General features: G+C 41.6%; 1 protein-coding gene across 1 annotated transcript in view; it reads left to right on the top strand.

Moving 5' to 3' along the window:
• The window catches only part of TFCP2L1 (transcription factor CP2 like 1), a 29,852-nt gene extending 5,655 nt beyond the window's left edge, over positions 1–24,197 (top strand). Inside the window, exons 3-15 of the mRNA XM_079310515.1 lie at positions 11,602–11,678; positions 13,237–13,342; positions 13,590–13,696; positions 14,287–14,439; positions 15,242–15,352; positions 17,084–17,175; positions 18,523–18,571; positions 18,668–18,761; positions 19,593–19,683; positions 20,339–20,439; positions 21,382–21,524; positions 23,247–23,298; positions 23,732–24,197. Of these exons, the coding sequence (XP_079166641.1) occupies positions 11,602–11,678; positions 13,237–13,342; positions 13,590–13,696; positions 14,287–14,439; positions 15,242–15,352; positions 17,084–17,175; positions 18,523–18,571; positions 18,668–18,761; positions 19,593–19,683; positions 20,339–20,439; positions 21,382–21,524; positions 23,247–23,298; positions 23,732–23,769 (1,214 nt within the window). The 3' untranslated portion in view covers positions 23,770–24,197. The remainder of the gene's footprint in view (positions 1–11,601; positions 11,679–13,236; positions 13,343–13,589; positions 13,697–14,286; positions 14,440–15,241; positions 15,353–17,083; positions 17,176–18,522; positions 18,572–18,667; positions 18,762–19,592; positions 19,684–20,338; positions 20,440–21,381; positions 21,525–23,246; positions 23,299–23,731) is intronic.
• The last annotated feature ends 3,650 nt before the right edge of the window (positions 24,198–27,847 follow it).

Raw genomic sequence — 27,847 nt, 5'->3', positions numbered from 1 at the left:
TAGGTGACTGTGTCATCTCAGTTTATTCATCTAAACACAGCCGATGCCAGGAGATTATAATGGGGTGTATTAATTGTGAGATTGAGATAAATCATCTTATGAAATAGAATTCTTTCCTGTATTGGAATAAAAGATTTTTTTAAATGAAAATCTGTTGACAGCCAAATATTTTAGCATGCATGAAGCAGTGCCCACTTTTTTACCTTGGCAGGGAAAAAGTTGGACAACTCTTAATGCAATACTATGAGTTGAAAAAAAACCTGTGTGACTGGAGTGGTCCATGTTTTCCTTTGCAAAGTAAGACTGTTACTGCCTTTCAGATAGACCATGTTGTGTTAGGCTTTGTCCTGCTTACTGTTGCAAGGGATTGTCTACTGCTAAGTAGACAGTGCTTCCTGCCTCATTGGCATTTCTTGGATATCATCTGTCTTTCATCCCTCAGGGTGAGGTGTGTGTTTGCAGAATACACCCTGAAGAACGTGAAGCTGGGCAGGCCTGGAGGAACAAAGCAGGGATGAGGCTGGCAGGACATGGGCAGAGGGGCAGAGTTGGGAAGCTGAGGTGTCTAGTTTCTGTTAATGAGCTATTGGAGAGAGCATTGGTTAAAAAGGGATGAGGATTTAAAGGCTCTGTCAGAAAATTAGTCCTCTTTAGTAGAGTTATGTTCTCTGAGCTTGAGGAGGTACGTGAAGGGGACCTTGAGGCAGCTGTGGTTTCTGGAACCAATGCTTTGTGGCATGGGAGAACTGGCTTGCTCCAAAGCACTGTGACCCAGCCACAATGCCACAGCCATCTTGTGAAGCAATTTGAAACCATTCCCTACACCTTATCAGTTTGTGCTGGCTATAAGCAAAGGGACTCCTCTTGCACCTTAACCTCCCTGTGTTTATCATGGATTGGCCAAGTACTGTTACATAAGACTTCCCTTCTTTAGTGTTGTGATGGATTACTTTAACAAATGGGTAACTTCGTTAAGGAATGTCCCTCTGCCCTGCCTGTGTATCAGTTGGCTTTGTAGTAAGGTAGATACAGAGTGGCTGTCCCAGCACCAAGAAAGCAATTCACATCCAGTGTGGTTACTTTCCCAAACTGTGAGTAAAGGGTTTGGGATTTTCTGCTTCCTGAATGATTCTTGCTGCTTGCTGTTCAAATGTTCCTTCTCAATTTTAGCCCTTCACCACTCAGTTACTGACCTTTTGTCACTCTGAAGCAGCTCTGCTTCCTGCCCTGAAATGCATTCTCCACTTGTTTCTGGCTCATTGGTGGTGAGTGGACCAGCTCAGGAATGTCTATATGCAGAACTGCATGGAAGAAAGCTCTGTCACACCTGACCTATGGGCTATGGAAAGCTGGAAGTGCTGGGTTGCAAACTGAAGGCCAAGTGGCATAGCAGAGATACAAGAGGAATCAGTGGAGAGTTTCACGTGAGATCTGAGAAGACTTCATGTGGGCTAGGAAGGAGGACTGTCCAGTGGCTGTGTTTGTGTACAGGTGGGAGAGGGCTCCAGGCTTGTGGAGCATAATGACTTCTCTTGAGCCTTGTTACTTGCAGGATAGACCCATAGGGGTGGTTAGTGTGTTGAGGAGGAAGAGGTCTTTGGACTGGACTCTCCCCAAAGATGGAGGCTGAGAGGACTCTGGAGCTGGAAACCAGAAACCAGTGTTTTCACCAAGGGGTATGGGGAGCATTTGAGAGGGAGCATAACAGAGTGAGCTTAGCTGTTAAGTTGACTTGGGGACATTGAGCAGTGGCAGAGTCCCAAGTTTCTGTTCCAGTTTGAAACCATGAGTGCTCTCTGGCCACAACTCTAGAACCAGCCTGTAAATGAGGTAACTAGAGTCAAATCTGTAGTTTGGTTTCCAAAGACTGACTCATTACACTTGTCTTTCCTGCTCTCTTTCCCCCCTGCCTTCCCACATGCCTTGGGAAACTGGAGCCAAATTGAATGCAGAATTAGTTTGCTGGTCCTTAGGGCAGTTCCTTCATTAAGAGATCTTTACTGAATCTCAGGAGGATTGCTCATCTGATGGGACAAAGTACAGGCTTATTAGTATGGTGTCTCAATACCACTCCACCTTCAGTCCATGAGACTGGTAAAGGTGCTGTCCTTGCACTGGAAGCTGCTGCTGGCATTGCTCCTTTGGTCAGGGATCACATCTGTCAACAGAACTACACTGTCCAGAAGTCTTGCAGCACAAACATCCTAACGTTTCTGGAACTAGCCTGCCTTTTAGCACTATTTCAATGTCTCTTGTGGATAGGGATTTTCAGACAAAGAATCAACCAGCAACCATATTACAAACCACTTGCTTCAGCAAGATGGCTTGATGCAGTGCATATTCCATGGTCTGCAGTCATATGGGGTGTGGTTTGACCATGGCTGGTTGAAACTGGTTTCAAACATGGACAGAAATGGAAGCAATGAAAGATGGTTCTAGAAATTGCAGCAGGAGGAATGTGGAAGAAACAAGCGCTGTGTACAGTAGATCTGAACACTAATAAATGTGAGGAAATAAAGTCATTCTTTTTAAAAAACAAAATGTCAAAAATCACAAAAACCTGAAAGTCATTGCCCAAGGGAATCGGCGTGTAGTGCCAAAACCACATGTGGACTGTGAGCTGTTCAAGTCATGATTTTGTTTCATGACCAGCATTGGGCTGGCTCAGAATCTCAGATCTGTTTATTACTTCAAATAGAGGGAGGCTGAGTTTGGTGGCAGAGGGTCACTGAGAGCAGGCTGTGTGAGAGATCCAGCCCAGTGTCCCAGTGGTACTTCAGAGTAATTTGCCATCATCTGCCTGTGAAGTTTTCTTGGGCTCTGTTCAGCTCTCCCGATCTGCACTATGTGACTTGTGGTTCTTGGCTGTGCAAAGATTTTAGTCTACAGCTGGTTAGGGTTTGGAAGGCTGGACACCTCTGCTTTATGCTGTCTTCTAGGAGTCCCCCTTAGTGTCAATCCTCGATGGTTCAGAAAACAAACAAGCCAAAAACCCAAGCCATGAGGGAAAACCATTAATATCTGAGAGTACCTGTGATATTTGAATGTTGCTGTAGAGGTGCATTAGCAAATGATGCCTCATAAAACTAATGATGGACTTAGTTTGAGTCTGGGTCACACCTAAACAAGAGCCCCAAATTTCAACCCCAGTGTGCCAAGGAGTATGTCCAGGTTCAAGATCTGTGTGCATAGACTGGTACATTTTAAACTATGCTTTTAAAATCTGTTGGGTGTTTTCCTGCCTCAGCTCAACTGCAGATGTGCTGGGGCTGCTTCTCCATAGAAAGTTGAAGGAAGTGCTGGGCAAGGAACAGCTGAAGAGGATGCTTTGGAGTAGATTCCTAATTGTTTGGGTAGGAGATGAAATTGCTTACAGCAGGAGGCAAGAGAGAACCTTTGCCTCCCTTAAAAAGTCTAAAGTTCAAATTTGGTTGTCTAATCTTCTACAGCCAGAGAACTCAGTTTTAAACACTGAGATTTACAGTAAATGAAAAAAGCTGTTTTATATTGACGTTAACTCATACGTAATTGAGTTTTTATGGGGTCACAACTGCCTGTATGTTTGTACTTTTCCTGGAACAGTTCTTTATTTGCCTAAATTAAGTGTAGAGAAGGCTGAGTGACCAGCTCTGGCTGGGTGTGCTTCTGGTTTAATTATAGCTCTGTTTATGGTGATATGTTTTCTTTGTCCTGTGATAGGAACTACCTCTTTTCCTAACAGTCACTGACCAGACCCTGGGCATGTGTGAGAACTCTCTTGCTGGTACCTTCTCCCATGTGGACAAATGTTCCACCCTTGCCTGAAATCACAGAGCTAACAGTGGCTTTGTGTCATTGAGGCTGTGAGTACCAGGTACTCCCTGGTTCCTGCCAACCCACCCATGCATCTTTTTTCCTTAGTCCTTATAAGGTGCCGGTAGTGCTCCTTGACCCCTTTCTACACTGTTCTTGGGTTTGGATGCCTTAAAAAATGAAATGGATAACAAAGCTAATTTGTGTTTCCCATTTCTGAAAGTGGCTTTTGGTGTTTTTTGGTTCTTTGGTCCTTTCTCTTTGGAGAAGGAATTTGTCTACTGCTTGACTTTGAAGACAGCTCTGAGTAGGTTCTGGTGTCTCAGCTGAAGCCATTAATTGTGCTAGAAGCAATTTCCCCATATGTTTGGCAGCTCTGTCTTCACTTGGCAGCCCAGGATAAACAACCCTGTCTCCAAACCACACCATCCCAAAGCTCACTATGAATCTTGCTTCAGATGACAGGGCACCTCTGCATAAGCAGAGCATCTGACTTCTGTTGTCCCTAGGAAGCTAGAATCTCAGTTGTCTTTTAACCAAGAGGCTGTTTTCTATTCTTTTTGTAATCCTTTCTTCTGTTGCTAGCATCTGGATGAAATTCAAACGGGATTGTGAACTTGCTGGATTGTAGCCTGTGCACAACTCCTACTGGAAGCCCCTAGACTGCATTTTGTTCCCCCATAAATCTTCAATATCTGTGAAAAAAGAGAGTGCTCAGAAGTTCCTCAGAGTGTACTGTGAAGTATGAAAATATTGGGAAGATTTTTGCTTATATTCCACATTTTTTTACTTTACCCCATTATCTGTATCAGAGATTCCTTTAATTATGACAGGGATTTTTTTTGCCTGTGATTTTACAGGATTTGGTATTTGTGTGAATGTTACTGTCAATGTGCGATGATGCAAAAATTTTCCAATTAGCTTCCTCTGATTTGTGTCCTAAAAGATCACATTTTAAGTAGCAAGTAAGAAGCTTGAGAAATACTGTAGGTTTGATCTGATTAGCTGTTTTTGTAGGAGTAATATACATTTTTATGTATATAAAATGAATAAATTTTTTTTCCTTAAGGAGATAGAGAGAAAAAAAACACCTTTTTTTTTTTTTTCCCATTTGCTTCCTACCAGAAAATTTAATATGTGTTCCTGAAACTAGACAGCAAGCAGTGAGATTCCTCACTGGTGCCCTGTTTGTGACTGGTGTGGAAGGTACAGTCAGCTTTGATCCCATCTCCTTCCCTGCCCCGTGGTTGCAGCCATGGGTGGGAGTGGGACTTGCCTCTCCCAGTTTCCTATTGCAGAAATGAGAAGGGACTTAACCTGAGGGCATCTAAGGGAGCTGCTAAGTGAGGTCAGGATTCATACTCAGCTCTTCTGTATCCCTACTCAGCACCCTCACCAGGACCATTCTTTTTGGTTATCTGAAACTCAAGTAAACATTACACAAAGCTACTCCTTCAGAGCTATAAAACCTGTTGTTCAAATTGACTTAAAACAGGTTGAAACCAGAAAAAGCCTGTATTTTTTTACTTGCACAGAGAGGGCTGAGGTTTTCTGAGCTGGACAGATGTGTCTAAGATAATCCTGAGTGTTTCAAGTACATCCTAGAGAAGTGGAAAGAAATTATTTTCACAGGGTAGGTATTTTTTCAGCTTTCCATTGGAGATCCATAGTTTCTTTACTGATTAATTTGTATCAAAAATCAAAGTTTATAACATGGTTTAGATTAGGTGAGATCAAGTGAATGAAGTCTATGCAAAAGAAACCCAAGTGCACACAGTGAAGTTAGCAACTTGACATGTTTTTGTGTCTGCTGGCTTGTTTTGTGTCCTTGATTCAAAGTGAGTCTGTATTCATTGGGGATTTAAATGCACCTCCCTCTCTTGAGTGGAAACCATTGTAAATGAGGAGTATTTCTGTTACTGCCTGTTAGCTATGAAGTGTCACCACTGTAGAATAGACTGTCTTGAAAAATCTGTGGAGAGTAGGACACAGAAAAATGTTCATATAGTAAATGAGCAGTGAAATTTTCCTGCAGCAAACTTGGAGCCAAGGCAGCTCTTTGGCTTTCCCACAAGAAAGAGGTAGGGAAATAGAAAAAGGGGCATGAAAAACCCCCTTGAGTTGGGGGCACATTGTAAAAGGAGAAAAAAACATGAAAGTGCCTTGATGACAGTGAAGCTCTGTGGTGTGGTGGTAGAGTTAGGAGATGAATTGATGTGCTGTGTTTATTCCTGTAGCATTGCTGCCCTGTTGGTAGGGGCTAGCAGAGCAGGAATCCTCAGGATTGAACTCCTGGGTACCAAACACGGTGGAGCTAAGGGGTCTTTGTGCAGGGGGGAGGCAGGGGGCAGATGGAGGCCCACACTGTCAGTGCTGAAGCCAGGTATGTGTGAATTGTGGTTCTGATTGCCACAGTACAGGCAGATTCAGAAGGCAGGCACACCAAAGAGTTAATGAGCATTGGTCATGACTGGGCAGCCCCAATGTAGATGCAATTTGGACACTGAATGCCAGAAACAGAGAAGGTATGGCAAGGAGTGAAAGGCTGGCTGTATTGACCCTGCTCCATCTCTGGCTGCTGTGTTGAAGATGGGATGTGGGGCAAGATGGGCCTGCAGTGTCAGAATGACTCTCGTGTTCCTTTTGCATTTCCTGGCCCACAGCTTGTCCTCCTTTGCAGGATTTCCATGTTTCTAGCATAGTGGGAACTTCCAGGGTGGCCTATTGTGTAGCTGGTGAATTCATAATATCCACTGGATAAACATCTACAGCATCTTGTCAAATGAGGCTGCAGTAAGCAACTGCAGAATATCCACTGTCATTTGTGGTTCAGGGACTGAGGGTTCTGCTTTTGCTTCTGTCCTGTGGAGTGTCCACACATGGAACACTTGGGCAAGTCTTATGCTAATTTTTATTTTTGCTTGTGACTTGCTAAAAAGGTGTGTGTCATCAAGCGTGCAAGTTCACATGCCAGCTCTGCCACTCTTGTCTGTTTATCCTGAGGGTTCATTAATCTCTCTTGTCAGAAAAATCTTTGTGTGTGCCTGATGAATGGTTGTGTTTGGCTATTTCAAAGGTGATCCTTGGTGCTTTGGTTTGGTATGACAAATGCTTGCTTTTTTTCCCTCCCCCTCCTTCTCCATGGTGCATTTGACTGTCAGCATTCCTTTACCTTTATCTGTGCAGTCTTTAGGATGTCCATATAAAGTTGCTAAATGGAATTTTTATTGGCTTGGCTTAATAATCAAACAGTTTCCAGGCTGGTTCTGTCTAGTGCTATGTGGATCCATTCTGAGGAAGAGGATTCTCTGTTGTTTGGTTTTTTTTTTTCCCTTTTCCGCAGACTTTTGTTGGGGATATTGCTTATTCAAAGGTTAGGGTTTAATTTCTGGAAAGGCTACTTTGTCAGATTAAGTAAGGCCTGAGTCATATCAGCCTGGAACATCAGCATCCTAATTGGAAATTAGTATATTGTGCAGAAAACCACAAAATGCATAGTGCAAGTGGCCCTTGAAATGTAACACCAAAACAAAGAAAAGAAAACAGGATATTGTGGTTGTATAGTAAATAACATTTGGACAAAGTGTAACTTGGAGCATAAAATGGTGATAATCTTTTGTACTCAGAAATTACCTAAAATTTCTGATGGCTATCTAAATTCCATGGAACTCAGTAAGCTGCTAATTTTGAGTGGGTGAACTCATTCTTGTGGCAAACTAAATTATTTTTCATCTGTAAAGTGCTTGACTTTCAGTTCTGCTGTCCCTGCATTAAGTGGTCATGCCCACATTTAATGTGTGTTAATTATCAAAGACAATGCAAGTTTAAAAAGGTAAGCAGTCTATAAATCCTTCTACAGATAGGTGGAATTGCTTCATGAATTGTGAACCAGGAACTCTGTGGACTTGGGTGGTTACTACTTTAATGGGCACTACTTTGTTTGTAAGGTGAGTTGCTCAAACTAGCCTAGGAGGAGATTACCTAGATTTGCTGTTGCCCAGAGAATGTCTGTTTAAAATAGAAATTACAGTATATCATCACCTGCCCAGGTTTTTATTGGTGCCCCTGAAGCTTTTAATGAAGTTGGGACACAAACTGCATCTCAGGAATGTGCTGTGGTTTTCTGAATATTTATTACTGTCCTGTTCTCTGCCTGAGGTAGGGAAGGAGGATTGTGGTGAGCGAGGGGAGCACTGGGTCACACAGATGTGCAGGAGGCTGCTGCAGCATCAGCTGTGCTGGGGATTGTTGCCAAGTGCCCATTTCAGGTGGTAGCAGAAGTGCTTTAGGTGCCCCTGTGTTTGTCTCCAGTATTAGACCTGGCCTGGGCTATTCAATCAAATCCCTGTGGTCTCAGCACTGGTATCCTCTGCTCCTGTCTCCATTTTAACAATGCATATTGACTTGGAAAGTTGTAGTCTGACCTGTACTAATCTGTGTTTCTGTCTGAAAGGTGGGAAAACTCATTATGGGGGAACTCTCTATTTCATCTTAGCTAGTTGTAATCTGACTTGGGAACTGGAAATGCAGATTGTTTAGTCACACTTACAGACATGTTTCTTTACAGATTTGGTTACCTGACCAGGAATGGTCTGTTAGTAATTTAGTTTTAGCAGAAAACAATCAGTGTGTGCCTACTCGTGCTGGTGAGTCAGCAATGCAGATGATCATAAATGATCTGTGAATCTTGTGTGACTTCTTTGTCCTCCTTGACTCCAGGGGGAGTTCAGCTTTCTTCAGGTTAGATTGCTATTCTTTGCTTTATTTTACAAAGGGAATTTGTTTTCCAACATCCAGGTGGTCGTTCTTCAGAGCCCTTTTTCTATACAGTAATAATTGTAGGGCTGAGATTGTAATTCACCATTTCAGGAGTTTTGCTGGTAGCAGTGGTGGGAAATATAGGGTGAACAATGTTTGGAAGGTATTTTTCAAGGAAAAAGTATAATCCAAGCACTTTGGTGCTATAAAAGTACAAGTATCTGAATGCTGTCCATGCTAATAAATTCTGGGTACCATAAGCCACAAAGCAATGAATTTGCTGGAAAGCTTTAAGGAGAATAAATTAAAAACCACTACCAGAAGATGGATATGTAAGGGAACTTTGAGGAATTGGGACCAAATTCTCACTGACAGTTTCACAGAGTGGGGAAAAACCCTCATGTTTTCTAAAGCTTGGCTGGGAGCAGTCTTGTTTGATAATCATGTAGCAACTCAAGTTAAACATTCAGAGTTCAAGGGGAAAGCAGTTAGCATAAAATACCATTTTGATTGAAGTTTTGCATGGCATAAACTGCATTCCAGGGCTTCCATCAGATGACCCATATATCTTTCATCAAAGCATGTTATTTCCTCTTTGGCTTTCTGTTTAATATTAACTCTGTCTACACTGCAGTTTCTTTTTCGCTGGTCTGCAGGGTCTGTTTCTGAGTCCCTCCAAGGTGAATCACTCCTGTCAGGGGGAGATGTGTGGTGCCCACTGCCTGCCAAGCTGCAGTTCTGTCCCTATCCCATGCAAGGGATCAGAGGTGGCATACTGCAGAGTTTTTGAGTGCTTGGTGCCAGTGTGAAAGGAACATGGATGGTGTTTTTATACCCGTGATTTTCTTTTGTCTCATTGTAACTGAAGATCAGCAGATCAGGCTGGCTAAAGAGAGTGAGTGTAGCAGTGCACAAGGGTGTCCCAAAAACCTGCTCATTTTTGAAATATTTGCTGAGTGGCTGACAATGCTTCTGGTTTGACCATTGCCTTCCTCCATAGCACAGCTCATACCACTACATTTCACTGTCCTTGTTACCCTGAGTACAGTCACAGATGTATTTTACTGTCTCTTGCTTTCAAAACCAAAATTAATATTCTGTAATGATTAATTAGCCTCATATTTGCATGGGAATAAGTACAAGAGATGTTTGGCTGTGTAAATAGTTTTGAGGTGATGAACTATATCACTCTGTAGCTGGTGAAGTGTATCTCCAGACTGAACCACTGAGCAGCCTATTTGTACAACATGGATAAACATGTACAGCACATACAAGTACATAGTGCAGCAGATGTGGCACTGTGTTTTACTGGTGGACCTGGCACTCCTAGGGTAATGTTGGACTTGATGGTCTAAAGGGTTTTTTCTATGATTCTGAGAGAAAAACCTTTTTTTTTTAACCTGAGTTTTTTAATACTAATATAACAGTATTGATTATGTCCATATCTCTAAAATTTGCCTGGTGAACAACATTAACAACTATCAGTGGGAACATTAGAAAGTCTTCTGAGTTTAAGTGGGGAAAAACTCAGTTTCAGGACTCTGGTTTACAAAATCCACTTTTGTTGTCCAACAGTCTTTAAAAGGCAGATCATTGTTGTAATTTTGTTTTACCTATGTGCCAAGAGATGTGTTAAGATTGCTGCATGTTTCCATGTTTGTTTTGCTATTTCATATGGTGTATTTTCTGCTCTCCCCATGCCCTGAGTCACTTGCTGGATTCAAGAGTCATTTCCTGTTTGCAGAACTCCTATTAACATCAATAGGGCTGTTGTGCAAATATTTGGGGCTTCAGTATAGCCTCTCCTGTCCTTCCTTTTTTTTTTTTTTCCCTTTTCCTATCTGCCAGCCAGCTGAGTAAGCACAATTATCTCTCTGCTCTGTGGATATGGTCTGTACTCATGTGGGTGGGATTCTCAAAAGTCTGTCTCCCTCTCTGACACATCTGCTGTCATAAGTCTTGCATTTCTCAATCCAGACCCAAAAATTTAACGTTTTTGTCTCTGCTGGTAGAAGCTGCTTGGAAGGAGATAGATCTGCTTTGCAGTTTTCTGCAGGGCCAGTTCTGCAGAGATACTGGTTTAGCCAGAAAAACCAAACTGATCTCCCCCTTGGTGCCTATCTTGTCATATACCCTATGCATTTTTCAGGAAAAGGGAGGATAACAAGATGAACAAGAAAAGCTAGTTATAAGGTACACATATGCTTCATTAATCCTAATGATCCTCTCCTGCCTTGGTACTGGTTGCAAGTTTATTGTAAAGACTCAATGCAGTACAATGAGCTTTTGTACTGTCTTAGTCATTTCTATGTGTAAGATATTGAGACATCAGTCTCCTTTGTCTGCTGTCAGCCTGGAAAAGCTGTTTTTTCATAAACCAGTTAGCTGAATTCTGTTGAGCTGCCTAAATTCCTTATGTGAGGGTGGTGGAGTGTGAATTCCCTTCCTGGAACTGGTCCTTGCACATGCTGTAATACCCATTGCTGCCTCCACACACATCTGAAGGAGTATTTATGCCCTTGGCAGTGACTTTCCAGGCCTTAGGAAACAAATTTTGCTTTTGTGGTTCACCAAAACACCTTACAGGCCTGACTGCTCCCTGAAGAAGGCAAGATTTTCCCCAGCTGCCATCTCTACAGAATCATTCTCTCACGTGTTGTGCCAGCACCTCCTCACACAACGTTGCTTTGGCAGAATTGCTTTAGCAGAAGGGACAGACAAAGGCAGCACTGTTACAGCCATGTGGCTTGGGGGGACAACTGCCTCAAACACCCTGGTGACTTTGGAGGGTGACCAGAAAACCAAAGTAGCCCCGGGAGACAACTGTAATTGATGTCCTAATGGAGAGCTTTTATCTGCCAGAAGGCAAACCTTCCCCTCAGATTTCTGCTGTGCTTTAGTGCCTATCGATTGCTGGGGCAAATGCATTATGTTAGCAAAAATAAGCTTTCCCTGATCAAACGTATGCTTTATCAGCCACATAAATGCCAGCATGACTCTCTCATTGCTACAACATATTAAACACCTTGGAAATGTTTCCTTAAACTCTAGGTCAGTCTTATGAAATCCGTCTACTTGAGAATAGGAAATTGGGAGAGTTTCAAGATTTAAACACAAAATATGTAAAGGTAAGGAGAAATATAGATTTCTTTTCTTCCTGCTACTACATACAGCCTTTAATGAAGGGCCTGACCTTGCTCCCACTGAGACAATGGAAAGCACTTTGCCATTGTTTTAAGTGGGAGCAGGGGTGATGGAGTTGTTGAGTGCTAGTTTCATGGGACTATGCAGTTTGGCTTTGCAGGGTTTCAGGGGAACCTTTATTCTGTTTGTGATCACGACCCCAGAGTTTCACTATGAATATTGGGTTCAGGGGAATCCCAAAGTTCAGTGGTGAACACGGTCAAAGCTGTGGAGAGGCAGACATGTCTCCCTGCTGAATTGCAGCAACATGCCTGGGTTGTTACATGACAAATAGAGGGCCCAGGTGTTTACATAGTTCTGCCAGGCAGATTCTTATAGCTCCAGTTTACTTTGGTAATGGGCATAATGATGAACATATAGAACTTGATCTTTTGGTTTGGGGGGCTTTTTCCTGTTGTTTTCCCCCACTGCCAAAACAGTTCAAATTCAAAAACATTGGTCTGGACCCTGGTTCTGGATCCAACCTTCAATTCTTGGCTGTTCAGCCTCAGGATTTCCTTTGAGAAGTGGGAACTAATTGCAAAATTGGTATTCCAATTTGGATTTCGAATGTTATTCAAGTTTAGGCCATTCCCTATTTGTCTTTTGGCCCATTTCAGATAGTATGCAGATTGGGATTCCAATTTTGCAGGTGTTCCCACTGTGGCTTGTTTGCATCTTGAAGCTAGGGTTTGATTTGGGCATTTCTCAGGTTCACTGACAAAAATTGCTCACTTACTTGATATGGAAGTTCCCAGCAAGAGTGTAGGCTTGAGAAACTGGGGTGTCAGGGGTCATTAACTCATGTAAGTGTAACATTAAATATAAAAAAGAACATAGGAATACCTGGGACTTGTCTGCCCTGGGGATTGCCCTTATTCCAGCCTTTTTTCTCCAGTTATTGGCATGGCTGCACCATTGCAGACCAGCCTCCTGTTACAGACTCTTTCCTACTCTATCTACCCTTGTTTAACTACTCTGGGGCAAATCCAATGACTGGCTCTTAATGGCTGGAATCAAGTTTAATTCCCACTGACAAGGTGTCTGGACATGTCAGCTCTACTGGTGCAGGGACAGGTGAGCTGACTTCCACATTTGCAAATCAGAGTGGGATATACTGGGGTTGGGACATGGTACAGCGACATTAAATATGACCCCCATATGAGCCTTTTTGGGTGTTGAGGCAGTATAGTGATGTTTACATGCCATGACACCTAAGATTAGGTGGACATTGCTATAGTGCTTCCAGAGTGAATCCCAGAAAGGGGCATAGGGCTGTGTTACTCCTGCAAGATGTGCCCTGTGAAGGGAGAAGTGTGTTTCTCTCTCAGGGGTCCCTTAGGAGTTTGATACACATGGTAATGGGTCTCTTAGATGGACCCTTCTACTCTCCTCATGAATGGGGATGAGAAGATCAGCTTTTGCTTCTGCTCTGGAAAACCAAAGTCCTCTTGAGAGAGGGTTCTGGATGGCATTGTTCACATTGGTGTCTTTTTTTGGCAGAGTATAATCCGTGTGGTTTTCCACGACCGCCGCCTGCAGTACACAGAGCATCAGCAGCTGGAGGGCTGGAGGTGGAGCCGGCCTGGGGACCGCATCCTGGATATAGGTGAGGCTATTTCATTGTGGCACCTCTGCAGGGCTGGGGACACGAGTGGTGTATGGAGAGTTTGCATGTGTGTGCAGGCTTTTAAAGAATCCTCCGTGTCTTTGGGAGGGAAGGAGATCTAGCACTATAGGTCCCAAGTAGAGATGTCTTTGGTGGCTTCGCTTTCACATGCATGTTCTGATTGTATGGAAATGCTTTCTCTTCTTCAATTTAATATTTTTAAAATTTTAGGGGTTTTCTTCTACAGATATCCCGCTGTCAGTTGGTATCTTGGATCCCAGGGCTAGCCCGACCCAGTTGAACACTGTTGAATTTCTCTGGGATCCCTCAAAGAGAGCTTCAGCATTCATTCAGGTAAGAGATAAGTCATATTTCTGTGGTAAACATAGTGGTTAGATATCTTTTAAAGACATCTCTGGGGAGACAAAATAGCCAGTACATGAAAAGAGAGAAGGATGGTAATAATAATTACTAACTCATGTGACAATCATGTAATTGATTTGTAGGATACTCACTAAATCAATTTGCTGGCTACTTGTTAGTGTTGGAGTACTACCTGCTACTGCCAGGATTTCCTTTAAAAAATATTTAGACACTGGTGTTGCTTTCTAAGCATAGTTTTTGTCTTGAGGAACTGTTCATAACCTGTGAGTTTTCCTTACTTTCCTATTTCGTGACTTTCTCATTCTGAGCTTCAGCAGTTTTCAATCTGAATTAAGGATTTACTTAAATCAAAGGATGCTCTTCCTGCTGCCCTGTTTCTTTCTGAGCTGCTTGTTCTCCTGATTATTATGTCCAAAGGAACAGAAATGAAAACATAAGAACTCTTCTGCCTCTCTTATTTTTTTTGTGAGGAGCCAAAACCTCATGTTCAGGCAGCTGAAATTCAGATGAGCACAGGTTCCAACTGTCTCCAGAGATGAGCACAGCTTCTGTTTTGCCAGGTACATTGCATCAGCACAGAATTTACCCCACGGAAACATGGAGGAGAGAAAGGGGTGCCCTTCCGGGTGCAAATCGACACCTTTAAGCAGAATGAAAATGGTGAATACACAGAACACTTGCATTCTGCAAGCTGCCAGATCAAAGTGTTCAAGGTATGAGGGAGTTTTGACTTTGTCATCAACTAGATTAAGGCACAGGAAGATGTAAAGGTTGCAGATTGTCTAGGAGTGAGGCAAATATTGGAAAAACCAGACTTTCAACGGGGTATACTTAAGTATTGCACCAAGACTTGTGCCAGTCTGTTGTGCCTCAGACAATGCAAAAACACTGAGATATTTAGGGTATCCAGTGTGTTTTGATGCTCCTAGGCAATCAAAACATTGGGATGTCTTCAGTTTCTTTGATTGAATCCTCCATGAGCAATAAAGTTTTATTGTGGAGATCTTAAATATCTTGTTGTTGTTGTTGGAGTAGAGTTTGTCTCTGTGATACCTGGAAGAGAAAAAGATTCAAAGAAAACACATCTTTGAAACTCCTAATGTGGGCCTGGCAGGCCTATATCTACTTAACAACAAACTCTCCATAGCCTGTTTTCTCAAGAGATCTGCTGCTCCAGTTTTGTTCCTGTGAGCAGTGTCTTTCCTGTTTCTGGAAAGATGGCACAAATGCCAGTTGAGGTGCATAACTTATGGACTGAAATTGTTGGAATCACATATCAGAACTGTGGTCAGCCTATTTTAGAATTGCAGTAGGCATTAGTGGGGGATGTACAGAAACAGTGGGGATGCTTGATTAATTCTTTTGTCTAGAAAATGCAGATCTGATCTTGTTTCATATGTAGAATTCCTGTAAATCTTAAGGAGGCTTTTGTGAACAGATTGGATAAATCTGTTGGCCTCTGTCTCCAAACTTGTAATACTTGGCATAAGGGAGAGCCTGTGCTTGTACTTATAGCCTAAAGGAGCAGACAGAAAACAGAAGACTGACAGGGAAAAAATGGAAAAGAAGACCACCCAAGAGAAGGAGAAGTATCAGCCTTCCTACGAGACAACTATTCTCACAGAGGTAAAGTGTTTTAGGTACATCATACTACATCATGTTGAGAGATAAATTAAAAGAAAACAGCATCTCAGCCCTGGAGATTGTCTTGTGGAGACATGCATGGTCTGATCTGAGTCAAACTGAGAGTGGAGAGAAATTATGAAATGACTCACTGTTGAAATTTATGAAAGATGCCAAAGTTTCTTATGGGGTATAACCTAACCCTTAGTAGCCTGGCTTAAAAAAACCCCAAAAAAACAACAAACCAACAACAAAAAAAAACCCCCAACTCTCTGTTTTCACTGTGCTCCTGGGCGCTTGTCATGGCCCACAGGTGCCAGCTGTATGAAAATAGTTGTATTTTCTTTCAGAACTGCTTGGCAAAAGCTCATGTTGAAGATGGGGCACTTGAGCAGATGAATAGGCTGTCTGATTAAATTATTAATCTCTTTTTCTGTGAATGTGCCTATGAAGCTGTTGTTACAAACAACAAAATCAGAGAAGATTCCAGGTTGTACTCTAGGAATATCTTGTCTTATATTCTGATGCATCTGGTGTAGGGTTGTATGTGCTTTTGCTCCTCCCTATCATTACTAAGATGCTTATATAAACTTACCATAGGCTGTAGAATTAGTCAGCAACAGGACTCAAGAAATGGATTTAAAAGTGTTGTTCAGTCTCCCTATGGGAATGATTTGTTTTAGTTCTTATTTTTTTGGAGCACCTTGCTGGATATCCAAAAATTATGTTAATTATTCTTAATTTAAATCAACTTCCTGTTGGTGAGATCCAGTCTCTCCCACTCCACTTTCCTCATGTTGCCAGGGGCAACCAGCATGTTTTCTGATTGACAGACCTAATTCTACTGAGTTGGCAAATCCCAGACTCTCCCTGTGAGCTCTGATGCACTTTGACATATTGTGTGGGGAAATGTGGGTTGCCAAAGAGTTAAATATTTGCCAGTGCTTGTGGAGATGATAAAATATTTGCTAGTGTTTGTGGAGATGATAAAGCTCCAAAGCTACACTTGCTGTCTCTTTATCATTGCAAACAAGGCCACTACAGAATATTTTCTTGAGCTCTTGGTGGGGGGTGTTCAACAGGGCTAGATTTCTCCTGCTGATTACTGTGGCTTAAATTCAGAACAGTCACCAATTCTAGCTGGGTCACTCTGGTTTTACACTACTGTCATGAAATGTGGAGTCTGACCTACGTTTTTGAAGGCTTTTAGTAGCTTTGTGTCCATCTCAAATTTTCTCCATTTAATACCCATTTATGACTGGAACTGGTCGACTAATGGCCAGAGATTTCAGCAGGCTGGTTCAAATTCTGCTCTTTTGCTGGTATAAACCTGAAGCAATGCCACTGGAGCATTTTTGTCACTCTTGCCTGGATTTAATTAGGGATTTATAATTGAGACCAGGGGTATTTCTGTATCATTGCTGCCTTCAGTCTGAGATGACTTACTGGCGTTGCTCTGACTTACAGCTGTGCACACTTTGGCCCAGTGTTATTTGGGGACAGGCTTTGTGAAATGGGAGAAAGAAATGTGGAATGCACAACTGGAATCAATCTGGCCCCCTGACAGCCCGCTTGGAGAGCAGTGTAGAAAATCCATGGCCCATCTCCTCCTCCCAGCAGGAGTGATGAGCTGGAGTTAGTGGCGTGGCAACAGCATGAATGTGGTATTGGAGGAGAATCGAATCCTTTATTTCCATCCTCATGAAAGTTTCCCTGCTGCCTTTCTTCCAACAGTGCTCTCCCTGGCCAGATGTGCCTTATCAAATGAACAATGCTCCATCTCCAAGCTACAACAGTTCTCCCAACAGCTTCAACCTCGGAGATGGGTATGTAACCAGTACATGCTTTATCCTTCCTGTTGATATGGCAGCCTTTGTGTGTCCGTGCATTTCATACCATGGGAAATCATGTTAAGGAACCCATCCTTTCTAGCAAGGAGAAAGTATTTTCCTAAAGCCTTTAAGACCTTCCATCCAGGAATTCCCTGTAATGCAGAGTACTGTTTGTATGTGCACTGTTTATGTGGTGGCTGGAAGGTGAGCATCAGAGGGCCTCCAGGGCAACTCCTGGTGAGAATACGCCATGCCTGTACCAGCAATCCCCAGTATTTTCTCAAAAAATGTGTCAGAGGCTTTTGGCATCTCTTCAGAGTTGGCATTTCTTTCTTGCTTTCTGTCTTGAGGTAGTTTGGGGTGCTGAATTCCCAGGTGAATGACATGTAAAGATATCCTGTTTGGGGCAAAACAGCCTGGGTTTAGAGATGCCATTTCAGAGCAAAAGACTAGTGGAGGCACGTTTAATTCATTGAATAACCATCATAATGAGATAGTGGTTCAGCCCTAGTGATTCTGAAATGCTGAAGATAACTGGTGTCAGAAAGGTACAGCAGTGTCCCTTAGTACTTATGAGTCCTCCCTACTACATACTTCCCCTTAGGAATTTTAGGCCTTTTTTTTTCCTGGTAGGACACTGCCATCTTATTGCCTTCCCACACAACCTAATTACCATGTTGTATTGATCCATGTTCTATCACTACTTTTCAATGGATCCCCTCAACCTATGAAAAAGAGCAAACACTGAAATTACAAAATTGTGTGTTAGTGGAGAGATCTGCTGAGTATGTTTTCCCTTTGGTAAAATCCCTGATATGTTTAAGAGTCCTGTCTTTGTTTAGAAGAATTTAGTAGAAATGTGGTTTTGCATAATTTATGGCACTTGACTATGTTTAAGATAACACCAGGGTTGAATTATAAGGTCCTTTATTCAATTTTTGTAAAGAATTATTAGACAGTAAATTTAGTTAGTGTATTTCTGGTGCACAGAAATTGAGTTCAGCTGCCCTGTAGGTTAGTATTTTCTTGCTTAGATGATATCACATTAGTGAGTCAACCATATGGAAAAGCTTGGTTGTGGTCAGTAAACCTGAGGTTTTTCTCTCAGTCTTGAGGAGGACCTCAACTCACCAATGAAGGACTCAGGTAGAGAGGGTTTTTTGATTCTTATTCTAAATTATGAACACCTTTTTCAAAATCTGATAAAGAAAAAAAAGTCAAGTTGCATGTAACTTGTGAAAGCTGAGTTGAATAGAGGAGGGGGAAGAGGATGGACACTGCAATGTAAAATTTAAAATAATGTGTTTTTTTTCTCTTCCAACTTTATATAATTTCTTTTAGCAACAGTTCACCAACCCACCAAATGGAGCTCCTGCCTCCCAGCAATGATGTAAGTACTTGAGATCATGTTAATGTGGTGCTTTTCTCTTTTAGGACACTGGTGAACAGTTCATTTCAAGACCTTCTTATTCTTTTTGCAATGTAGCATCTCCTTCCTTCTGCTTCTATTCAAGATGCCCAGCAGTGGCTTCATCGTAATAGGTTCTCTCCATTCTGTAGACTCTTCTCAAGTTTTTCGGGTGAGTTTAAACAGTTCAATTATTCTGGGTTTTTTTCCTCTTCTCTAAGTGCAGCTCATGAGCATCTGCTGCTGGACACTTTTGATGGGATCCTTGGACTGATCCTGTGTGGTTGTTCTTTCATTCTTAGATTAGTTACCATTTGTCAAAACAGTTTGTAGACCTATAGAGTAAGTAAAAATGGAAGAAAATAAATTAAGATGGAAGGGACTTTCTAAGTTCATTAAGTCCAGGGCCTTTGAACATCTCCCAAGGCTGGAAATTCCACAGTCTGTCTAAACAACCTCTTAAAATACATTTTTACTGCCAGAATAGTTAAGTATTTTCTTTTATCTAATCAGCACTTCTGTCTGCTGGCTCTCATCCTGTCCCTGTGCACATTTAAGAAGCATCTGGCACCTTCACTGTTCCCTCCCATTAAGTACTTGTACAGAGCAGTAAGGTGGTGGAAGGGGTGGTTGTTAGAGGTGTTGAAACTATGGGGAGGATTTCTCTGACTTGCAGCATAATGAAATAACTCAATGAATGTGACAGTTACAGAAGACCAGGTCATTTAATGGCCAGTGTGAAATATCTAGCTTGTTTATGAGTTGGCTGGAGTATTTTCCAGTGCAGCACTATTCTTTTGGCAGCTTCCAGCTTTCTGTTTCACAGTGATGGGTTTGAAGTGCACACCTCTTGGAATGTGCAACTTTTCTTTGTAAATCTATCTAGTTTAGCTTTGAGGATTCTCCACCCCTTCTACCCCTGCCCTTTTCTGCTGCCCATACATACTGTTTGGAAGCTAAGATTTGCTTAACTTCTGAAGAAAAATCAATTTGAAATATGTAGGTGCCGACTTACTGAAGATGTCCAAAGAAGATTTTGTTCAAATCTGTGGGCCTGCTGATGGAATTCGGCTCTTTAATGCAATTAAAGGAAGGTTTGTATTATTCCCTTCCTATTTTTTTTGATCCCTTCATAATTTGAGTGTTAACTAGAAGTTAATCCTGGAGCTGTAGCATTTAGACTTTCTTTTAATATTTGAGAGGTTCTCTCAGGGACTGGAAATCACAGTGATATTCAAATCCAAGCACAGCTCAGAAATGTTGCCAAAATGAAGCAGCAAAATGTGGATCTCTAGTGGTTTATTTGCTACCAGCTGATAGCTTGCTTCCATTTCATCTACACAGCTGACAATACCCTATGCTGTATCTCCATCAGAGATAGCAAGCAATAAAAAAATCAAAGTCCTGGAGCCTCAAATGACTCTTAAGCTTTCATTGCAATAACCCCATAAATTCTACAGCTGAGCAGGATTTAAATCAGTAGAGGCAGGTATGATGAACTGCTTAGCAAGTGCTGTAAACTCTTTATTCTTATCTGATCTTGAAAAGATTAAGGTGCTCTGCATCACCTCCCAAGGGTCTCTTGCTAGACATCCTAAGCCATCTAGTTACCAGCATCAAGATCATCCCTTAGTTTGTTACTTATGCACAGCCTGAATGATTCCTTCTCTTACTGTTTGATAGTTGACTTGAAACTATTTCAGATCTACTAAATAACTTACTAACTTACTGTTTTTGATTAATCCATAGAAATGTAAGGCCCAAGATGACAATTTATGTCTGTCAAGAACCAGAGCAAAACAGATCCCATCTCCACCAAAAGCGAGAAAATGGAGATGGCAGTCTTTGTGGTAAGTTCTTGTGTATGGATTTTGTTAAACACATGGTGGGAATGCTGCTTTCTGCCTGAGCTCCTGTGTGGACAGCCTGGTGTCCTTAGTGTTTGAAGGGATACTGTTTATCCCAGTTTTGCCACTTTTGGTTATGGTTTCGTGGCTACAAATTTCAAATAGCACTGTCTGCCTGGGGAACAAACCCAGCTTACAGATCATCTGCAGAATGCCACAGCAAAATCTCTATTCAGTTCTTAGGAGGGGCAATAGCATTAAAAACCACTCTTCCATCCACAATTTTATTTAGATTGTCTTGTTTAAAAAAAATCAGGGGAATTGAAGGTTGGTAGATCTGAAAGTGAGGTTATAATTCTTAAAAGTTCAAAGCTTTGGGGAATTTGTCGTCCCTCATGACACAATGTACAATCAAATGAAAACAAAGATTATCCTTAAGTCTTGCATTTAGTAATAAACAGGCACAGCTTTCCTACCTGGCAGCTATAATTTGAATTAGATTTCTGAAATAATGCTGTCATCCATGTTTTACCTTATGCATTTTGTTTTAGTTTGTGCCTATAGGATCAGTGGGTGGTATCTGATAAAATACTGCTTTTTGTGTGACATAGCATGTTTTACTATTTGACTGAATTCTTTATTCAAATCAGTAAAAGATTATCCAAAATATAAGCAGCTTTTATGAGAAGGCTGTTTAGTGCCCCATGATGCAAGTTGTAATTAGTCCCCATGTTTTCCTCTGGGCAAAAGTTGTGTGTGCTTTAATTGCCTGCATACAAATAGTGGGTATTTTTCTGCAAGTCATCAAGCCAGGTATTTGAGGGATGCTTTAAAATACTAAGCTTTTTTTATTTCATTTGAACCTTCATATTAAACCCACTTGGTTGTTGATGCTGAGTGTCTTGGTGCCATCTCTGTTCTGCAACTGCTTTCCACTTGTTGCAGTGTATCATGCAATCTTCTTGGAAGAGCTGACCACGCTGGAACTGCTGGAGAAGATTGCAAACTTGTACAGCATTTCACCCCAGCAGATAAATCGGATTTACCGGCAGGGACCCACAGGGATCCACGTGCTAGTGAGCAATGAGGTGAGGGGGCTGCAGGCTGCACTGTCACAGATGGTACAGCTGTCTGCCTTCATGAAGTTAGAGTGAACTTGCAAATTACAGAATGCATCTTCAAGGAACAATTGTAGAGCTGTTAATCCCAACCAGCTAAAGTAAATACTTGGAGTGAATCAGCCATGCACAGCACTGATTTTAGTGTGGTTTTGCTTTGTAAAAGATACTGGGTTCTCATTTGGTTTTTTAAAGCAAAACAAAATTGGTCATTTATTGCTCTCTACAACTACCTGAAAAGAGGTTCTGGCAATGTTGGGACTTTGTCTCTTCTCCCAAGTAACAAGTGTCAGGATGAGAGGAAATGGCCTAAATGGCCTCAGGTTATACCAGGGAATATTTAGATTGGGGATTAGGAAAAATTTGTTTATTGGAAGGCTTATCAAACATTGGAACAGGCTGCTCAGGGAAGTTGAGTCACCATCCCTGGGGGTGTTTAGAAGTCATGTAGCTGTGGCACTTGGGGCATGGTGTAGTGTTGGGCTTCCTGGTGCCAGGTCAATGTCTGTGCATGATGATCCTAGAGGATTTTTCCAACCTAAATGATTCTATGAATTTCTTTTCATTTTGGCTACTTACACATATTTTGAAGTGAGGATCTAAAGTAAGAACTTTTAAAATTAAATAGGTAAGTTGCCCAAAGAAGGTAAGTTTTAAAGTTTGTAGGCAGCAATTAGTTTTACATCTTGGCCCATGATTCTAGGCACTGGGTCTGTCACTATGTATGCTATATGCACACTATAATTTATGGACCTCTGCTACTGTTAGGGTCCCATTATATGATGCCTTAATTTAGTCCATTCCATTAACTTACAGGTTAATAGTGAGTTGCCCTTCTTCCTCTTTTCCCCCTACTAAATTACTTGCTCATTCATGCACCAGAATCACTTAAGAAGCTTCATTTATAAGAAGCATTGTTAAAACAAATGAAGCAGAGCATAGGTCTCAACTGGAGCCTAAAGAGAATGCTGTAATGCTTATACCTGAAGTCTCCTTGTTATTCCAGCCTGATTAAATCTGAAACTTTGATGCTTTATGGATGCAAAGTGCTTGGAGGCAGCTCTTGATACGGGAATTGCATGAACCAGCCTAGGTATAAGGCTTTAAGTATTTCTTTAAGTCAATCATTAACAAGGTCTATTGCTTTCCTAATATTTTTTTCTTGTTCTAGTACTATAGTGGCAAGTGTGTGGCACTCTGTGAATGTACTTCATGCATCATTAGGCAAAGACACATAAACTGGCCAGAGAAGTTTGATTTGAAGGAGTAGAGGCTGGATGTTAAATCCAAAAGAGTATAGAGAGATCAGTCTAAGTTGAAAAGGATATTTTGATAAGAAAACTTACAGCTGAAAAATGCACTACTCAAATTATACTTGGTGTTCAGGAGAAGGTTTTTTCACAAAGCTGGATTTCATGAACTGGTCAGAGAAGTTGTGGTCACATCTCCCTTCTCTAAAATTGTGTCCAGCATTTGCTTCAGCTGTATGAGACACCTCCTGAAGGTAATTCACTCCTCTTAATTGATCAATCATGTACATTAATAATGTCATGGACAGGGTTACTCAGGACTGTGCAGGACTAGACACCAAATGCTGTTTGATACCTCTCCTCTAAGTCTATACTGACCCTGAAAGAAATGAGTTTAATTGCTAAAAATATGTTGTATTGGCTTTTTCCTTCTACCCTTCAGATGGTGCAAAACTTCCAAGATGAATCTTGTTTTGTTATCAGCACATTAAAAGGTGTGTATTGCTACTGTTGTTACATGTTACTCTAAAGATAATTGCTCTTTTCAATTGCACTAAATGTTATCACAAACTCACTGCTGTTATCCTGAAAAGATAAGTAATCTAATCTAGCATAAGTCAAGGTGGTTGTCTACACTATGATTATGATTGATTGATCAGTGCTTTACTCTGTTACAAAAATTTCATAAATTCATTGACACCACTGACATAAATGAGCAGGAAACCTTCAAGTAAAATTATAAAGTGTGACAGTATGTAGGGTTTTTAATGTAAATTATTTGACCTAGGTGTTCTAGATTGTACACTTATTTCACAATCCACTCATGAAAACCAAACTATTGCAAACTACCTAGAAAGCAAATTTGAAGTTCTGTATCTGGTATTTCCTAAAAGCAATGAAAATATGTTTTGCATTTCTTTGTTACAGCTGAAAGCAATGATGGCTACCACATCATTTTAAAATGACCATGCTGCACAGAGAGACTTTAACGGCCTAAAATTTAGTGCCTCACTGAGATTGCTACAACCAAGACTGGAAACATGAAGAACCTTCTGGATAAATGCTCCTGTGAACTAAGAGTTACCAAACAGCTTAAGAAAAAACTTGCTTTTACAGATAGAAATTTTTGGTGGTGTGTGATTTTGGTGGGTTTGGTTTTGTTTTTTGTTTTTGTTTTGTTGTTTGTTTTTTTGGGTTTTTTTGTTTGGTTTGGTTCTTTTGGTGTTTTTTTAAGCTGGAGCTGAGAACATCCTCAAAACTTGTACATGTTTTTTCTTCCCTCCTTTTCTCTTCAGCCTCTTAAAAATTGTAGAGGTTTCTGCTTATTTCTTAGAAACATCTGCCTTGTACTAAAGGGAAATGAAAGATAAATCCCAATTCTCTTGACCCCTCATGTTTGGGTGAATTGATTTACTTACAGTTCTGAGTGCTCTCTTGCTTTCAACACACACCATGATGCTGATGGATGTGGACTCCCCAGGGCTCCTCTTGTACCCTTTGAGGTGGAAGGCTTGGGGCTGCCTCCCAAAACAGATGGGCAATGCAGAGGATGAGTTTGGTGCCCAGCCTTCACCCAAAGTGTCAGCTCTGGAAGCCCACACTCAGCTGTTCACCTGCAGATGTGCTCCAAATCCAGAGACCTTGGTCCCTCCTGACAGACCTTCTGTAGTACCAATCCAGCAGAACAGTTCTGGGAGGGTTCAGGGAGGACAGACAGCATGGGGTGAGCTGTTCAGTACCATGTTATTATCTTTAGCTTTAGAGAAGTCTCCTTGAATGGAGCATGTGGAGTTTTTCTGAGGAACTGCTTTGAACATTGACAGCTATAGTGCTCATGACAAATTCATACTATGGATTTATTCTACTCTACAGATTAGTGATTAACTGCTATCTTTACTGTAACTGGGAATTAGATAATACAATCTTAATGGATTTTCATCCTGTTACTGAAGTAAAACTGTTTTGATCAAGACCAGGTAAACAGATCATCTTAGTTGCTGCTTCTTACATTCTTGCTCTTTCATTTTGAACTCGTTTCCTTTATCTGTTACCTATGATCAGCTCCACCCTCCCTTGGTCTTTTGGGACTCCATTCCAGGCTTCATTAAGATAAAAAAGTGGCTTCCACTGCAGTCAAAAGCCAACTGGATCACACCTTTCTTGCATTTCACTTTTGACAGCTAAATAATATGTCTGTTTCCCCAAACTGAGTGTCTATATACCATCAAAATCTGGTTCTTGAACATTTCATTTCATCCTGAACTGACATGGAAAGCTGAAATACCGAACATTTTCCTGGAATGGAAGTTTTTCAAAAAATGAGAAATTGTCAGCTGGAAAACACTGAATAAAATGTTCCAGCCTTTTGAAATGGAAACATTTAATTAAATCCATTTGGCCCTTAAAGCAGCATCAGTTTGAGCTACTGTTGCAGCCCTCAGAAACTGTCACTGGAGTGCCTTGGCCGTGTCTCCCCTGGGGCTGAGCTCCTTGGCTGGGTTGCAGATCCCATGATGCTCCTACCCCGGGTTAGTCAAGCAGGGAATGCGTCATGAGGGCTGGAGAGGTGCCCAGGGAAAGAGGGGCTGTGGAGCCCTGGAGTTACAGCTCCCAGCTGACACCAGAGCGCTTGGGACAGACACGGGCTGATACTGCTCTGACAAAAGTTATGTGTTTCAACTTTTCCCAACAGAAATAAACAGCAAAATATTGAGAAAAGCAACCTTTTTTTCATTAAAGCATCAAGTTTTGCGCAAAAAGCCCCACCCTTCCCCACTGATTTTTTGGTTTTTTTTCTTTTTACACCGAAAATAATACTAGAATAGAAAACTTGTGTTACAATAGGAAAACCTTCAGCCAACTCAGCTAATAGAGCAGCAATGCCTACTTAGGCACGATCTTGCTCAACTGACTGTTCTGGATGCTCCATGAATTGTAGGCATGCAGAAAGGATGCTTAGGCTTTGGGACATGGTGGTTCCCCCTGCTGAAATAAAGAAATTGAGGCTTCTTGGCTGAGAACCAGGCTGTGTAGGTGAGGAGGAGCTCCTGGCCATGGGATCCAGGTTGTGGCCACACACAGCTGCCTTCCAAAACAGTGAATGGATTCCAGATGCTTTTGTGAGCAGGTGGGACCAGAGTGCCCCTGCATACCAGGTGCTGCTGGATTTATTTTCTAGAAGGTGCTTTGGAAGATGGATGTTGGCTGTCCTCTAATACTGGCCCAGTGCATGGTGTGGCTGTCATTGGCATGCAGCTCAGGTGAATCTCATAGGAAGGGTTCTAAACAGACACTGAAGTTGCCAGGAGAGTAGCCTGTATCATATCAGATCCTCTTGGATGTGATACCCCTGTAAGTGAGGGGACAGAGCAATACTGATACACAGTAGAGTGAAGAAAGGATAGAGGTGGATTTGCTGCCAGAGTTAGGGACTGAGAACTGTTAGGTTGTTTTAAAAAGCCTAACTTCTTATTCCTTACAAAACAACTCTTGCCCATAAGGAATTATATGCCTAAGTCCTCATAGTGTTTCAATAGCACTTGCTTGATTAATTTTGAACAGAAAGAAGTCTGTTGGGGCCCTGCTGTATTTAGATATTTTAAAACAAAATAATTCTATTCTCATCTGAGGATGAATTTGACATGTATCTTTCTTTCATTCTCTTACCTGAGTAAACAATCCCATAGACTATAAGTAGTTTCCTATGAGTTGGCTCTGTGTGAGCCTTTTGTAAAGCTGTGCACAAGTGAAGGACCTTTCTCCAGTGTCCAGTCTGAACTTGCCCTGACTCAGGTTCATTCCATTCCCTCCCTTCCTGCTGCTGAGGAGAGAGAAGATCAGCACCTCTCCTCCACTGCTGCCCTTGAGGAAGGTGCAGAGAGAAAGGGTAGGTGTTAGACACAGACACCCCCCTAAACTGCAGGGAAAGAGAAAGACTTGTCTCACCTGTGTCAGGTAATCCTTGACTCCCCTTGGATCTGCCATCCCTGGAGGGACTTGTTTGACCTGTTTGTGGAAGTGACAGCCTCCAGAAGGAAGCTGTTGTTTCCTCAAGACTGGAAGAAGCACAAATGTTTAGTCTGGGATAGATATCTAAACTCTAGATAGACTAAAGGCAGGGGAGGTGAGTAGCTCCCACTCATCTAAATAGCATTTACTTTTTTCTTAAGTGCCTGTTACACTTACTTTTACTCTTCTTTTTATTGCTCTTATTTTGTTGCTCCTATTTCTTAATTAAAAAGTAAGAAAACCTACTCAAAGTGATTTAAATGGAACTTTTTTCAGCTATATGTGAAATTCGTGCAGCAGAAGTTTATAAGGACTGGGGCTTAGGATAACAGTGAGTAACATGGTTTCCCAGGCTGTCAGCTCTTCAGTTGTATGTATGGTGACAGCCCTTGAGTAAAAGTGGGCTTGCTGGGGGTGAAAAGGCAGAATCATTTTGTGATTAATACCAATATGACTCCAGCCAGTACTGCAAAGTATAAACTTGCATTCTTGTTGGATCTGTACTGTTTGAAATCTCATAAATCATGGCATTTTCTCTATCAACTGAGTAAATTGATAGAGATCAATTAATATGACTCTGGTGATGTCCTGAAAACTCACAGTAATGCCCATGCAGGGCAGGGAGAGGGCAAATGATGTGGTGATAAAAATTTGGCCATCTGACTGAGGTGGCAGGACTGGTGCTATTAAAATGAAAGCTCCAGTTCTTTCTGCTAGCCCTGCATGGTTTATTGGCTAAAATAGAAATAATCATTCAATATGGAAAATACTGGAGTTCTTAGTGTGTCTTAGTGGGAAATTTAACGGGCTGAAGTTTCAAGACTGGGAGGTGGTGAAAGGATTCTTGCATTTGAGAAGCCCTGAATGGCACTCTCCTTATAATGTAACATATACATATATATGCATATATATCCATATATATCCACATACATACTGTACTGTATCAACACATATTTGTGCTGAGTACGTGTGTTCCTTGGCTTTAACTGGTACTCTGCTTTGATTAGTTGCAGTTCAGTGTAAAAGACTCTGGTT

Source organism: Erithacus rubecula (genome assembly GCF_903797595.1).
Source record: "Erithacus rubecula genome assembly, chromosome: 8".
In the NCBI taxonomy this organism is placed as follows: domain Eukaryota; kingdom Metazoa; phylum Chordata; class Aves; order Passeriformes; family Muscicapidae; genus Erithacus; species Erithacus rubecula.
This window is presented reverse-complemented; position numbering and strand designations above follow the sequence as displayed.